The 17,241-nt window shown below is 44.6% G+C and overlaps 2 protein-coding genes across 2 annotated transcripts in view; both read left to right on the plus strand.

Moving 5' to 3' along the window:
- Nucleotides 1-17,241, plus strand: part of LOC139566063 (putative nuclease HARBI1) — a 160,748-nt gene that overhangs the window by 79,288 nt on the left and 64,219 nt on the right. The gene's annotated exons all lie outside the window — the stretch shown is intronic.
- The window catches only part of LOC139566061 (neuroepithelial cell-transforming gene 1 protein-like), a 35,941-nt gene that overhangs the window by 1,572 nt on the left and 17,128 nt on the right, over nt 1-17,241 (plus strand). Inside the window, exon 2 of the mRNA XM_071386920.1 lies at nt 13,694-13,760. Coding sequence (XP_071243021.1) covers nt 13,694-13,760 — 67 coding nt within the window. The remainder of the gene's footprint in view (nt 1-13,693; nt 13,761-17,241) is intronic.

Below are 17,241 nucleotides of genomic sequence, written 5' to 3' on the forward strand. Positions count from 1 at the left end.
CGGTATACAATACATTTTTGGACTCACCTTGTGCTGTGCTCACTTGAACAAGAAGGTGGCGCGGTGGTCCTTTGTGGGCAAATTCTGTCATCAAAGTCTGGCATCCTCTTGATTTATGGTGCTATCTCCCATTGGCCATCTAGCTAGCTTTGTTAAACCCTGATTGGGGCTTATTTGACAAAGATACAGTCATTCAAGTGATGGCCGCCCGCGTCATCAGTGTGCCATGAAGGCGTCACTCTCTGACCAAATATGGTGTCCTATAGGATATACTACACCCCTAATGAAATAGTGAAGTCTTGTTACCTTCTAGGATCTCTGAGGAATAGATACGAACGTGATTTGACTCATTCAAACAACCTTCAGGGTGAGATTTTCACAGATTCCTTTCTTTGCAAATTGAACGAGTGGAAATACAAAATCGATCGTGCGTGCTATATGGACCTTTTTAGGATATGAAAAACGATTTTATCTAACAAAACGACACTTCATGTTATCTCTGGGACCCTTTGGATGATACATTCTGAAATCTTGCTCTAAGTACACATTTCACCTTCAGAGGTAAATTTATCCAACCTATTGCGTTGAAAAAAGTGTTTTGTTGTTAGGAGCTCTCCTCAAACAATAGCATGGCATTTTTTTTGTAAATTGGACAGTGCAGTTTTATATATCATCTGAAAGGTTAAATTCTTGTTAATAAGACACGTCTATGTACCAACATGTGTTGTTACTCTAAAATCTGCGATCTTGATATAACGCGCTGCATGATTTCTAACTGTCCCGTTAACGGAACGCCGATCCTTAATTAAACAAGCAAACACATTTATATTGCAGCTAGAAGGTAGTGCTGGTTGCATATTCCAAGTCCTTCGAAAACTATTTTAGCTGGTTACTTTTGTATGTTCCCGTCAGGACCTAATTATCCTTTTGTGTCAGCACATGCCATAATTGTAAACTTTTATACAGACAGTCGGCTACAGATAGCAAGTACTGCAAATAATTGTGTACTACTGGACAGTTTGCTGCAATACTGTAATACACACTAGTTGACCACAAGGTGGCAGTGAATATCAACAAATTAATCAAGGAACCACGAATAACAGTTGGTGTGGGTGTTTGGATGATAGCTAAATAGAGTTTATTAGTCACATGTGTAGGGACGCAGATGTAATTTCCGGGTACAGTGAAAATCCTATGCGCCGTGCTCCAACAGTGCAGGTCATTAAATAGATAAAAAGAAGTGAGTGAGACAAAATAAAGATGATAATAATATATACACATTTACAACTGTGGGGGCAGGGTAAGAGTGAATGAAACAGAAATATAAAAAATAATACTATATACTTTACATAATTATATAAAAAAATGTAACCTTTATTTAACTAAGGAAGTCAGTTAGGAACAAATTGTTATTTTCAATGATGGCCTAGGAACAGTGGGTTCAGGGGCAGAACGACACATTTTTACCTTGTCAGCTCGGGATTCCATCTTGCGCTCTAACCACTAGGCTACCTGCCGCCCCTTACACTGTAGCAATGATAAATGTCCATTGGGGGTAGTAAATGTCCATGGGGGGGGGGGGGGGGGGGGGTAGGTAGTGCCTAGTGGCTGATGGTCTGGGGGTAGAAGCCAGTCTGACAGTTTTTGTCAGTGTTGGGATGTGCCAAGTATACCTTTTAGACTACCTATCAATTCAATTCAAATGGCTTTATTGGCAAGGGAAACATATATTGACATAGCCAAAGCAAGTGAAATAGATAATAAACAGTAAACAATACTCTCAAAAATTCCAAAGGAATAGAGACATTTCAAATGTCATAGTATGGCTATATACAGTGTTGTAATGATGGGCGAATATATGGGTTGTATTTACAATGGTGTTTGTTCTTCACTGGTTGCCCTTTTCTTGTGGCAACAGGTCATACATCTTATTGCTGTGATGGCACACTGGTATTTCACCGAATAGATATGGGAGTTTATCAAAATTTGATTTGTTTTCAAATTCTTTGTGGGTCTGTGTAATCTGAGGGAAATATATGTCTCTAATATGGTCATACATTTGGCAGGAGGTTAGGGAGTGCAGCTCAGTTTCCACTTAAGTTTGTGGACAGTGTGCACATAGCCTGTCTTTTCTTGGGAGCCAGGTCTGCCTACGGCAGCCTATCTTTTCTTGGGAGCCAGGTCTGCCTACGGCAGCCTATCTTTTCTTGGGAGCCAGGTCTGCCTACGGCGGCCTGTCTTTTCTTGGGAGCCAGGTCTGCCTACGGCGGCCTCTCTCAATAGCAAGGCTATGCTCACTGAGTCTGTCAAAGCTTTCCTTAATTTTGGGTCAGTCACAGTGGTTAGGTATTCTGCCTCTGTGTACTCTCTGTTTAGGGTCAAATAGCATCTAGTTTGCTCAGTTTTTTGTTAGTAGTTTCCAATATGTCAACTAATTATCGTTTTGTTTTCTCGTGTTTTGGTTGGGTCTAATTGTGTTGCTTTGTGTGGTCTGTTTGTTTGTGAACAGAGCCCTGGGACTCTATAGGTTCATCTCTCTGTAGGTGATGGCTTTGTTATGTAAGGTTAGGGAATCGATTTCCATTTAGGTGGTTGTCGAATTGAATGTGTCTTTTCTGGATTTTTATAATTCGCGGGTATCGGCCTAATTCTGCTCTGCATGCATTATTTGGTGTTTTACGTTGTACACCAATATTTTTGCAGAATTCTGCAAAGCTCTGGCCTACAGAACAGCATATGTCTCATGAAGGGACTCTGCACTTCTTGTTCAAAGTCTCATAAAGATAGTGTCCAACCTCTACGGTTCCACATCTTGTAAGGAAGAAAATACTTGATTTGTTTATACTTTTTTTTAACCTTTCCTGTTTGAGTATACACTTTATGACACAAATAGTCTTCATGAATTTCCCAGGCCATTAAATCAAACTTTTATCATTTCAGTTTTAGACAGACAGCAGACTGAGAGAGCCAAAAGTCGATTTTATTTTGGGGTAATCAGTACTGAGAAAGTTGATGTTGGCAAGTGGCACACTGGTAGGCTTTCCATCCTTTGTGCCAAAAGGTCCCTGCCCTGTTGGGAAAACATGGAAAACTGTGACTATAAATATGACCCCAATAGCCAACCCTGCAGGAAAACAAGGAGAGTGTTGCTCAGTGGACTTTGGACTACTAGGTAATAGGTGTTTGATTGCATATTACCTTTGTGTTTATTGAGCCGCGTGCTCCTGTCTCGATCGTTATTCACTGTCCTTCAGCCTCAATTATGTCAACATTTTCTGACTTGCTTCCAGCCTATTCAGGTGTTATTCACCCACAGAAGTGTGTAACAGATAGGTCTACCTCTGAGTAAGAATCATACCCCTGCCTGTGACTTCCAATCACAAGCCCCAGGGACCGACCTTTGTCCCCTTTTACAATGGACAGGTGTCGTGGGAGCAGAATGGTCAGTAATGTTCTAGAAAAATAAACAACTAACTCTATAATGTCATACAAACCTAGATTGTAAAACTTCTATAGTTTTTAGACCCTTTAACAATCGCATTCAGGTGTATCAATGTAATGTATCCAATGTCACATTTCCCCCACGATGAGCTGTTCAGAAAGCTGATACCATCCATTGTGCTGGTGTGTGGGGCCTTTTTATGCATACGTGATTGATGTCACTTCGTATTCACTTGGTCATAGTCAGCTTGGGGGCAAAGGCCACTTTCACTGTGCCAGTGTGAGAGAGCTGTATGTGCTGTGAGTCAGTGGAAAGGCATCATACTAGGCCCTGCCTTTGTTTGTCAGGTTAGGTTATGTAAAACTGATTCCAACCACCCCAACCTCCCGCTTCCCCGGCCTCCACTCTTCCAGTTTTTCTCATGAGTTTACTTCACCTGGAAAAACTCTCTTGCCCCAGGTAAAGATTTCAGAGTAAATGACCTTCAGGCATGCACAGTCAGAGGGGTTTTTATGATAGAGATGTCTATCAAGTGCACCACATTGCTAGGCTATCTCTGTTTTTAAGCAGGTCAGCATCTGTAAACATCCGGTCCACACAGGTAAGGTCAGATAAAAGGAAATCATGTCTAAAATAATCATTTGTTTTGTCATTGGGATGTTTTTTTCAGTTGAATGACCCAGGCTCCCGATTGGCCCAGCGGTCTAAGGCACTGCATCTCAGTGCTTGAGGCGTCACTACAGACACCCTGGTTCGAATCCAGGCTGTATCACAACCGGCCATGATTGGGAGTCCCATAGGGCGGCGCTCAATTGGCCCAGCGTCGTCCGGTTGTGGCCCTCTGAACAACATTTTATTTTTTATTTAAAACATTCTCCCCAATTTTCGTGGTATCCAATCGCTAGTAATTACTATCTTGTCTCATCGCTACAACTCCCGTACGGGCTCGGGAGAGACGAAGGTCGAAAGCCATGCGTCCTCCGAAGCACAACCCAACCAAGCCGCACTGCTTCTTTAACACAGCGCGCCTCCAACCCGGAAGCCAGCCGCACCAATGTGTTGGAGGAAACACCGTGTACCTGGCCCCCTTGGTTAGCGCGCACTGCGCCCGGCCCGCCACAGGAGTCGCTGGAGCGCGATGAGACAAGGATATCCCTACCGGCCAAACCCTCCCTAACCCGGACGACGCTATGCCAATTGTGCGTCGCCTCCCGGTCGCGGCCGGCTGCGACAGAGCCTGGGCACGAACCCAGAGACTCTGGTGGCGCAGCCAGGAGGCCCCCTCTGAACAACATTACATCCCATCGACATCTGAAATAATCGATTTAGGCTACGGTCAGGTGTTACTGTTATCTGGTGTGTGTTGTTCAGAAATGAGAGTAAAAGCAATGCTGGCCTAATCACTCTAGGATGAAACAACTTTGATGTCATTTACTGTACAACGTGGACATCAGAGAGGAAGAACCTTCCAAAACATCATGATTAGGCCTAAATCCTGTTAGCAAACACCTTTCCCAGTCTCTGGGTGGAATTATTTTCTGCATTAAAGGAGCTCTACAGGAATTATTTTGTGCATTATTACATAATGTACATTTTACTGTGTTTGTTTAGAATGATGAGGGAGAATGAGAGACAGGACTGGTGGTGATATGTGTGTTGTTGTACACACACCCGTGTTGGGCTCAGGCCTCATTCCCTGCATTTTTTGACCACTGTCTGAGAAATAGCCCTGCTCTGGCCGTCCCTTGGCTTCTTCTGAGGGAACTACTGTGATTATCTAGTGTTCCTGTGAAGCTCCATTGCATTCCTCAGACACCACCACCAGGCGGACACCAGTGAACCACCCAGGTCGTCACAGCGTAGCAGCATAGCTTTCATTCATCACCTCACATACCTCAGTGTTCCTGGTGTCTACAGAACACACCGGTTCCCAGAACATAGAATAACACAAAGCATCACCTCACTTTATGAGCTCATTGGCTGCCAGATGTCACTGGGATGTCTATTGGACACTTATTACTGGTGTCTCTTCAGATTTGTTTCACATCATGGCTCATTGTCTGAGGTAATGTCATTTTGAATAATGTACACATTAATACACACCCTGGGGCGTTCTTGACAGTCGTCATTACCATCCTCCTCACCTCCAAGCCACAGCAGATCCAGTAACTAAACTCTCCCTCCTTTTTCCCACGTTATGGTGCGTTCCGTTGAATATTGAGTCAAACTGATCATCCAGTTCAGGCTGTGGTTCTGACTCATGCAGGAGTAGCACTGCTTGCGTGTAGGTCTGTCGCTCATTTTTTATTTATTTTTTATTTTACCTTTATTTATACAGGTTTTTTCTCATTGAGATAATATATCTTTTCCAAGAGAGACCTGGTCCAATAGCAGCAGGGGGAACAACGTTTCAGACAAAACAACTTACATACACTAACACAACATTAAACAAAACTATAAACACACATACAGTACAACAATTACATATTACATTAAAAACACAAACATCTTGACTAAAAACAGCTGGCCTAAAAACAATTACACTCTTCTATGATATATACATCGATCAAGTGTTTAAACTCCACCAACGAAACTAGATCATCACATTTTAAAATGTTCAGGAGAGAATTCCAGGACCACGGTGCTAAGTAACTAAAACTATTTCTACCATGACCTGTTCTAATTTTTGGTACTGTTAGAAGCAAATCAGAATGGGACCGTAATTGATATTTATTTACTGACCTGACTAAAAAAGAACAGAGAGAAAATGGCATTTTACCCAGTATGGCCTTATAAATCAGTGTATACCAGTGTTTAAGCCTACGCAAGGTCAATGACGACCAGCCAACAGCGCTGTAGAGATCACAATGATGTGTTAGACGTTTCTGATTTGTAATGAACCTGAGGGCTGCATGATACACTGAATCAAGTGCTCTCAGGGTAGTGGCTGAGGCCTGCATATATATAACATCACTAAAATCTAAAACCGACAGTAATGTACATCGTACCAGCTCCTTCCAGGCCTCAAAAGAAAAACAAGCCTTATGCCGGTAATAAAATCCTATTTTCAGCTTGAGCTTCCTTAGCTTATCATCTCAGCTTATCATCAACCCACACACCCAAATATTTGTACACTTTAACTTGCTCTATAGTATGTCCAGCCAATGTAGCAATGACATGATTTGTAACATGCCTGGCATTTGAAAATACCATGCATTTTGTTTTACCCGAATTTAGAATCAGCTTTAAATCATACAGATTCTGTTGTATGATGTTAAATGCTCTTTGGGCATTTTCAAAAGATAAACTACTACCACTTGAAAAAGAACAGTATCATCTGCATAAAAATGAACATCTTCTGTTTCAATAAGCTCCCCAATGTTGTTGATATACAAAATGAACAACAGTGGGCCCAAAATAGAACCTTGCGGAACATCTGAGCATACCTCTATGGACTCAGATTTACAACCATCCGCCATTACACATTGTGTACGATTTGATTGGTTAATAAATTACCTATCAAAATTACCTATCTAGAGCAGGACCAGTAATTCCACAACATTTTAACCTTTGCACTAACACAGCATGGTCCACGGTGTCAAAAGCCTTCGACAAATCAATAAAAACAGACACACAATGTAACTTCTTATCAAGAGCACAGTGGATGTCATTTAAAACCTTCAATGTTGCTGAAACAGTGCTGTGGCCAGACCTAAAACCTGATTGCATTCCATTTAAGATGTTGTTTTCTTGGAAGTAGGCCTTCAGCTGTCTACTAAGGACTCCAGTACCTTTGACAGTACAGACAATTTTGATATGGGTCGATAGTTGTCAAGTAGCGAAGGATCTCCACCTTTCAGGAGAGGCAGTACAAAAGCAGATTTCCATAACTTGGGGATTTCCTTAACATCAAGCGTGAGGTTAAAAATACCTTGTTAAGGGGGAGCAATGATGTCTGCGGCTAGGTGTAGGAGGCGGAGGTCTAGTTCATCAGGGCCAGGGGATTTTTTCCCATTAATTTCTTTCAGGGCTTTACACACTTCTGAAACAGAGAAGGATGAAAAGGAGAACCTGGTGAAAGAGTGCACAGGGGTGTCAGGTCAATTTTATAGGGGGCTCAATTATACCTTTGACCTTTTCAAATAAACTGCCTGCATCTAAAAAATGCTGGTTCAAGGCTCATAATGGCTGTATGGTCTCTACCATGAGTGTCACTGACCACAGTCCTCATGATGTAAAGGGGTAAGATGGTGGAGGAGTTTGGTGTCTGCTGACCACCTGTAGTGACCTTTCACATCTCCCAGTGCCACACAGACACAACTCTCTCTCCTGCCCAGGTCTCTCTCTCGCTCAATTCAAAGGGATTTATTGGCATGGTAAACATATGTTTACATTGCCAAAGCAAGTGAAATAGATAAATACAAGTAAAATATACAAATAATAACATTATACTCGTAAAATATCCAAAGGAATAGAGACATTTCAAATGTCATATTATGTCTAAATACAGTGTTGTTACTATGTGCAAATAGTTAAAGTACAAAAGGCAAAATAAATAAACATAAATATGGGTTGTATTTACAATGGTGTTTCTATTCACTGCTTGCCCGTGTGGCAGCAGGTCAATCTTGTTACTGTGGTGGCACACTGTGGTATTTCACCCAATAGATATGGGAGTTTATCAAAATTGGATTTGTTTTTGAATTCTTTGTGGGTCTGTGTAATCTGAGGGGAAATATGTGTCTCTATGGTCATACCTTTGGCAGGAGGTTAGGAAGTGCACCTCAGTTTCCACCTCATTTTGTGGGCGGTGTGCACATAGCCTGTCTTCTCTTGAGAACCATGTCTGCCTACGGCGGACTCTCAATAGCAAAGCTATGCTCACTGAGTCTGTACATAGTCAAAGCTTTTTTTTTGTGTGTCTCTTTTTTCTTGTCTCCCATCTCTCTCTTTATCCTTGGCCTTATTCCCTATAATCTACTTTCCACCTTTTAGTCCTATATTTTTCTTCCTGTTTGACTTGTCTGAACTCCCTATGTTCTTCGCTCTCTCATGCGTTCTCTCACGCGCGCTCACACTCGTGCTCTCTTTCTCTCACACTTTTCTCTCACACTCATTCTCTCGTGTTCTCTTCAAATCCAATTTTATTTGTCACATACACATGGTTAGCAGATGTTAATGCGAGTGTAGCGAAATGCTTGTGCTTCTAGTTCCGACAATGCAGTAATAACCAGCGAGTAATCTAACCTAACAATTTCACAACAGCTACTTTATACACACAACTGTAAAGGGATGAAGAATATGTACATAAAGATATATGAATGAGTGATGGTACAGAACGGCATAGGCAAGATGCAGTAGATGGTATAGAGTACAGTATATACATATGAGATGAGTAATGTAGGGTATGTAAACATTATATTAAGTGGCATTGTTTAAAGTGGCTAGTGATACATTTTTTACATGTATGGCAGCACCCACTCAATGTTAGTGGTGGCTGTTTAACAGTCTGATGGCCTTGAGATAGAAGCTGTTTTTCAGTCTCTCGGTCCCTGCTTTGATGCACCTGTACTGACCTCACCTTCTGGATGATAGCGAGGTGAACAGGCAGTGGCTCGGGTGGTTGTTGTCCTTGACGATCTTTATGGCCTTCCTGTGACATCGGGTGGTGTAGGTGTCCTGGAGGGCAGGTAGTTTGCCCCCGGTGATGCGTTGTGCAGACCTCACTACCCTCTGGAGAGCCTTACGGTTGTGGGCGGAGCAGTTGCCGTACCAGGCGGTGATACAGCCCGACAGGATGCTCTCGATTGTGCATCTGTAAAAGTTTGTGAGTGCTTTTGGTGACAAGCCAAATTTCTTCAGCCTCCTGAGGTTGAAGAGGCGCTGCTGCGCCTTCTTCACCACGCTGTCTGTGTGGGTGGACCAATTCAGTTTGTCCGTGATGTGTACGCCGAGGAACTTAAAAACTTTCCACCCTCTCCACTACTGTCCCGTCGATGTGGATAGGGGGGTGCTCCCTCTGCTGTTTCCTGAAGTTCACGATCATCTCCTTTTTTGTTGACGTTGAGTGTGAGGTTATTTTCCTGACACCACACTCCGAGGGCCCTCACCTCCTCCCTGTAGGCCGTCTCGTCGTTGTTGGTAATCAAGCCTACCACTGTAGTGTTGTCTGCAAACTTGATGATTTAGTTGGAGGCGTGCATGGCCACGCAGTCGTGGGTGAATAGGGAGTACAGGAGAGGGCTCAGAACGCACCCTTGTGGGGCCCCGGTGTTGAGGATCAGCGGGGTGGAGATGTTGTTACCTACCCTCACCACCTGGGGGCGGCCCGTCAGGAAGTCCAGGACCCAGTTGCACAGGGCGTGGTCGAGACCCAGGGTCTCGAGTTTGGAGGGTACTATGGTGTTAAATGCTGAGCTGTAGTCGATGAACAGCATTCTCACATAGGTATTCCTCTTGTCCAGATGGGTTACAGCAGTGTGCAGTGTGGTTGCGATTGCAAATTGGAGTGGGTCTAGGGTGTCAGGTAGGGTGGAGGTGATATGGTCCTTGACTAGTCTCTCAAAGCACTTCATGATGACGGAAGTGAGTGGTACGGGGCGGTAGTCATTTAGCTCAGTTACCTTAGCTTTCTTGGGAACAGGAACAATGGTGGCCCTCTTGAAGCATGTGGGAACAGCAGACTGGGATAAGGATTGATTGAATATGTCCGTAAACATACCAGTCAGCTGGTCTGCGCATGCTCTGAGGACGCAGCTGGGGATGTCGTCTGGGCCTGCAGCCTTGCGAGGGTTAACACGTTTAAATGTTTTACTCACGTCGGCTGCAGTGAAGGAGAGTCCGCAGGTTTTGGTAGCGGGCCGTGTCAGTGGCACTGTATTGTCCTCAAAGCGAGCAAAGAAGTTGTTTAGTCTGTCTGGGAGCAAGACATCCTGGTCCGCAACGGGGCTGGTTTTCTTTTTGTAATCCGTGATTGACTGTAGACCCTGCCACATACCTCTTGTGTCTGAGCCGTTGAATTGCGACTCTACTTTGTCTCTATACTGACGCTTAGCTTGTTTGATGGCCTTGCGGAGGGAATAGCTACGCTGTTTGTATTCGGTCATGTTTCCAGTCACCTTGCCCTGGTTAAAAGCAGTGGTTCGCGCTTTCAGTTTTGCGCGAATGCTGCCATCAATCCACTGTTTCTGGTTGGGGAATGTTTTAATAGTTGCTGTGGGTACGACATCGCAAATGCACTTGCTAATGAACTCGCTCACCGAATCAGCGTATTCGTCAATGTTGTTGTTTGACGCAATGCGGAACATATCCCAATCCACGTGATCGAAGCAATCTTGGAGCGTGGAATCAGATTGGTCGGACCAGCGTTGAACAGACCTGAGAGCGGGAGCTTCCTGTTTTCGTTTCTGTCTATAGCTGGAAGCAACAAATGGAGTCGTGGTCAGCTTTTCCGAAAGGATGGCGGGGGAGGGCCTTATATGCGTCGCGGAAGTTAGAATAACAATGATCCAGGGTTTTACCAGCCCTGGTAGCACAATTGATATGCTGATAGAATTTAGGGAGTCTTGTTTTCAGATTAGCCTTGTTAAAAAAAAACAGCTACAATGAATGCAGCCTCAGGATATGTGGTTTCCAGTTTACATAGAGTCAATTAAAGTTTGTTCAGGGCCATCAATGTGTCTGCTTGGGGGGGATATATGTGGCTGTGATTATAATCAAAGAGAATTCTTTTGGTAGATAATGCGGTCGACATTCGATTGTGAGGTATTCTAAGTCAGGTGAACAGAAGGATTTGAGTTCCTGTATGTTGTTATGATCACACCACGTCTCGTTAATCATAAGGCATACACCCCCGCCCCTCTTCTTACCAGAAAGATGTTTGTTTCTGTCGGCGCGATGCGTGAAGAAACCAGCTGGCTGTACCGACTCCGATAGCGTGTCTCGAGTGAGCCATGTTTCCGTGAAGCAAAGAACGTTACAGTCTCTGATGTCTCTCTGGAATGCTACCCTTGCACGGATTTCATCAACCTTGTTGTCAAGAGACTGGACATTGGCGAGTAGTATGCTCGGGAGCGGTGCGCGATGTGCCCGTCTCCGGAGCCTGACCAGAACACCGCTTCGTCTGCCTCTTTTACAGCGTCGTTGTATTGGTTCGCCGGCTGGGATCCGATCCATTGTCCCGGGTGGTGGGCAAAACACAGGATCCGCTTCGGGAAAGTCGTATTCCTGGTCGTAATGATGGTGAGTTGACATTGCTCTTATATCCAATAGTTCCTCCCGACTGTATGTAATAAAACCTAAGATTACCTGGGGTACCAATGTAATAAATAACACGTAAAAAAACTAAATACTGCATAGTTTCCTGTGAACGCGAAGCAAGGCGCCCATCTCTGTCGGCGCTGAAGGTCGACAGACTTGTGCTCTCACTCGTGGCTCTCTTTCTCTCACACTTGTGCTCTCACACTCGTTATTTCTCTCTCACGTGCTCTTTCTCTCACACTCGTTCTCTCTTTCTCTCACACTTGTTATTTCTCTCGCACCCGTGCTTTCTTTCTCTCGCACCCGTGCTCTCTTTCTCTCGCACCAGTGCTCTCTTTCTCTCGCACCCGTGCTCTCTTTCTCTCGCACCCGTGCTCTCTTTCTCTCACACTCGTTCTTGCTCTCGTGCTCTCTTTCACTCACTCACTCACTCACTCACTCACTCACTCACTCACTCTTAGGGAATTCCTCCACTGTCCGCCAAGCCTCCACTACTAGTCGTTCAGTACCGATTTCTGAGTGCAGACCACATAGGAAGCTGTAGAGTGGCACTACAGCTGCGGTCAGTGCATTCTGCCCTTCACTATAGACAAGTGCTGTGTCACTGTGCACAATGCCACCTGTAGCAACGAGGCAGGCAGGCCAACGGAATGACTTGGCCCAGTAACAGCAGTACAACAGGAACACATGCTAGAGACAAGTGGTTCAAAGGAATCAAGGAAAGAATGTCAGGATTGTAGAGGTTGATTTCCTTTGAGGTCTCTCAATATATTAAGACCATTATCACCAATGTGTTTTCAGATATGATCTGAACATGTTGTTGACGGTTTCAGAAGATATGAGTGTTCATCTAAGTAACACCTTGACATTAACTCAAACCCAAACAATGTGGAAACTGGTCTTTTTGAAAGCTGTCCAATTTGGCTTCATCATCACTCATGTGGGTTGTTATCAGCGTGTGACAGGGCAATAATAGAAATCTAATCCTTCTGTCTCAAAAGACTGACAGAGGTTTTTAGGTGTGCTGACAGGGTGCCTGTCTGAAGGGTAATTGTCTAGTCAGACAGAGGGAATAGATTGTGCTTTGTCTAAGAGCTCTCAACTTGTCCTGATCTGACCTAAACTTGCCCACTCTAATGGCCAGACTGACGTAATCCCTCAAAAATACCTCATACAGATCTCTCCCTCATCAGGTTATCATCAATGATTAAATATAATCTGAAGTTTAATCATTGATGATAACCTGATAAGGGTGAGTATTGTATTTGAGGAGTTCCATGAGGTTGGGGGTGACCAGAATGGGGCAGTAGACCTGCTTCATCTGTGTTTGTTTTAAAGCACTCCCTGCTCAGGCTCTCAGCAAACAAACTTCTGACAGGGGGCAACAGTTGCTTTCTTCCCCCAATTAGGAAACGGGTGGGTAGGGTCCTCCTCTTACACGTGTGAGAGGGGTAGGCTGTCTGTCCTATAGATGTGGAGAGAATAGTATTGTGAGGACATCTTGGAGACCTGGTAACCCTGTGGGTGCTGCACAGAGAGTGAGGGGTGAAGGACAGTTCTCTGACTGGATCTACTCTGCTGGGTGTCTATCCTAGCTGGCCGTCTGAGGATGCAGCGAAGGGGACATCGCTATGGCTACAGCAGGCTGTGGTATGTACCAGAGCCCATACACCGTGTGCCACAGATGTATACGGTGGCACCTGAGCATGGGTCTTTGGGGAAGGCACTGAATGACTGAAGTAGTTATTGTGTTTGGGGCACTTCCTGCACTACCATGATTGAGCGTTCACAAGGCAGGGGTGAGCTTGTATTGTATTGTGTGGTTGTTACCTGGTGGCGTTGTGGTGGTGTGTTATGTCATCTCGTGCCCTGAGATGTAAAGGTCTTAGTAGTGTCACCTTTTTGAATTAGGGTGTAGGGTATGGTGTTATTCATATTGTACTAGTTGAATAAGCAATCATTTCCTGCTCTTTTTCCATCTTCATCTTGTAGGCCTGGACTGAGAAGAGGGAGCTCCTTCACCTTCCTCACCCCTGGACCTCAATGGGACTTTAGTCTGGTGAGTACAGCCTCCATCCAGCTCTTGTTTTTGTGTCTCCCTGTTCCCTCACAGAACCTCGGCTCATTCCACTATCCTCCACATTTTATCCTGGCGTTGTTTGGGAAGATTATGGCTATCCGGCCTGTTTGTGCGGAGAGAGAGTGCCTGTCCCTGTCATACCTCTGTCATAACTGTCTGTTTTGTCTTCAAATCTGGCCTTGGTGTTTTTAAACAGGCACGGAAGCAAATGGACCTGTTCATTCTCAAAGCTGTGAAGTTCCTTTGACTTGGACTACAGATACTGACTCTGTGCACTTAGGAAAAAGTCCTTTATTAGTAAGCGATGATGACAAATGACTGATCCACTTTGGTCTTAAGGTTTTGAGAGGAGGTTTGGACTGCGTCTTGGATGCATCTGGCATCACCTGTGTTTCGGTATTCAGAACATAGTCTATTGTAACCCAGTCTTCACCCATTACTCCATAGTGGATGATGGTGTCACTCGGGCTCCCGAGTGGCGCAGCGGTCTAAGGCACTGCATCTCAGCCTGGTTCGAATCCAGGCTGTATCACATCCGGCCGTGATTGGAGTCCCATAGGGCGGTGCACAATTGGCCCAGCGACGTCCAGGTTTGGCCGATGTAGGCCGTCATTATAAATAAGAATTTGTTCTAAACTAACTTGCCTAGTTAAAACAATACACATTACTGCATAGTTCATGATAGCCTTGATCCCCAAAATAAAGGCATTCAAACTAAACCTTGAATCGTTCATGCAGCTCATGCAACTCGCAATCACCTCTGAGTGAGAAGTGACGTAAGCATTCTGCAGGTCCATCTGATCCTCCATTCAGGAACTTTTTAATTGCATGACTCCCTCACAGCTGATGCCAGGCAGAGGACTCCCCACACTACACAGTGACCCACCAGTGAACAAACAAGAAAAATCTTCCTGTTTCTATTTCCCCTTCAACATAATGGAATCAACATAGCTCTTGTTCCTCTCAGATTGGCCGGCCTACTGTTTACAGTAAAACCTAGACCTCAATGCGATCAGTGATTGGAAACAGAGTTGAGAGGAGAGATTAGAGAAAGGAACGGAACGACAAGGCCTGGAGCATTCCAGGGTTTATGAGTGAACCCCAGCTGAAACCCTATCTATCACTCATCTGAGCCGGGGAGAGGAGGAGATGAAAAGAAGGGACGAGGGAGGGAGGGAGGGGTAGTGGAGAGGAGGCCAGAGGCTCTTCATCTCGTGCCAAACATTGCCTTTGATTCCACTAATTTACCTTAACTGGCATGCTTAGCTCAACCACTAAAAGCATATAGCGCTTGTTACCTAGGCTACCCCCCCCCCCATGACTCCACTATTATCTCAACTTTATAAATCTACCCAAAGAGAGAGAAATGTAGACAAACGGTGGGCTCCTTTCTTCTCCTTTGTCTCCCATCCCCTCTTATCTCTACCTTGAAACTTGAATAAGGTCAGGAGGATCCTGTGCTTTGATGAGGGAATGTAGGGGACTTTCTGGAGGCTGGGGCAGGCATAGTACAGTTTAGGTAGGGGGGGGGCTGTAGTGTTTCATATTATCTCAGACTACATTAGCAAGGCCTCAGGGTAGAGTAGGTAGTTCTGTAATGTTGAGAATGTCATTTAGGTTTCCAGCTCTGTGCAAAACCCAACTGCTGTTGTGTGAATATAGGCAGGTAATTAGTAGGGGAGATGGCAGCTTTTCTGTCTCTCCCAGCGACGTGTTCAGACAGCCAGAATGTCAGTCAGCATCGCTTTCCATGCAAACATTCCCACTTCAAACAGGTGTGTGTGTGTGTGTGTGTGTGTGTGTGTGTGTGTGTGTGTGTGTGTGTGTGTGTGTGTGTGTGTGTGTGTGTGTGTGTGTGTGTGTGTGTGTGTGTGTGTGTGTGTGTGTGTGTGTGTGTGTGTGTGTGTGTGTGTGTGTGCGCGCACGCGCGCCTAGGAATAGAGATTGTATTTTGATGTGCCTATGTGTGTGTAAGAGCAAGCACCCTAATTCAATGATATTAACCTACCCAGCACATACCAAAACACTGAGGTGGGGTACTAAGTATACGACCACTGATTATCATAGTCTCTGTTCTAGAATCTCTCTCGTCCATGGCATTCCTTAACACGGTGTCAACCCCACTGCCCCCACCCTTTTCTATGCCTACCTACCTCATACTTTGCTTTGTGCTGGTAATTACATAGGGCCAGCCAGGTTGTATTCTGGCAGCTGACCAGGTCATGGTTTTATGGTGCCATTTTCACGTGATGCACACAAACAGGCCAGCACAATAGTAGGCCAGTGTTACTCGTGAGAGAGAGCGAGCGAGTGAAAGAGAACTCCACTGTTGCCTCAGTCCCAACCCCCACTCTGCCCTTTCTACACCTCTCCCCATCCTCCCTCTACCACTCTCTCCTTCTCTCACTGTTTCCCTCTCTCTGTGCAATTGATGTTTCTCACCTACTGTTCTATCAAGCATAACATGCTTAACAAATATCACCAAGTTCTTTATCTAATCCCACCTGACATTAATGCCCTTTTTTCTCAGGCCTAACTAAGCTGGGCTTGTTTAAAAGGTTAGTTTAGCCTAGCCCATGATGTCACGGTAATGTAAAATTGTATAATTTGCATGGGCAGCAGCAGTCAACAGAGACTCTGCCCTCACACAAGCCTTGTTGTCTGGGGGAGGCTCTGAAGAGCAGACCCCTCTAGCCCAGACTTGCATTGCATAGGCAGTAGTTTGTTAGGTTCATGAGCTGAGGAGCTTCTACATTATGCCTCTAGTCCAGTGTAAACGTTCCATCTAACCTGGCCCACCCTTTTGATGATTTAATCAAAAACTGACCCGAAACCCATCGTTATTTAAAAGCTAGCCTAACACTATGCAGTTAAGCCCTCTGATGATAATAACAAGACATTTAAAGAGGTTTTCTCTGATCAATCACTTGAATTCCTTTTGAATGGGGATCATCTTAATGATGAGTTGTTCAGTCACTAGCTGATTAAAGACACTAGTCTAAAGCTATTGGCTAATGAGCCTTTTTTTATAGCTAGTTGATGACTGGCTGCACTGTAGCCTTTTGATCAGATTGCCAGTTTCAGCCTCTCCTTTTCCCGTCAGCTCTACTATAAACAAGAGTTTAATTGATTGATCCATGATCCCACTTACCTCATTAGCTTCAGCAAAGGTCCTAACTGCCTCAATTAGCCTACCTTTAAAAAAACTGACTGAGTGTGGAACTACTGTATTCAACAGCTGTAGCACTAAATGAGAATCTCTTGATAAGGAGCTGTACTGTAGTGTTGCACAACTCTCTCTTAGCCAAAGCACTGTTCACTCCCCTTAGTAGGCTAGCTAATCATCTAGCCTTGTTCTCTCATCTGGGGCATTGCATATGGAGGCCCCTTGTGTCCCCTTGTAATTTATGAAAGATATTGCACAAGGAGTTCTCTTTATATTGTACAAGGAGTTCTCTTT

The sequence above is a fragment of the Salvelinus alpinus genome, chromosome 37, assembly GCF_045679555.1.
Source record: "Salvelinus alpinus chromosome 37, SLU_Salpinus.1, whole genome shotgun sequence".
NCBI classification, from domain to species: Eukaryota; Metazoa; Chordata; class Actinopteri; order Salmoniformes; family Salmonidae; genus Salvelinus; species Salvelinus alpinus.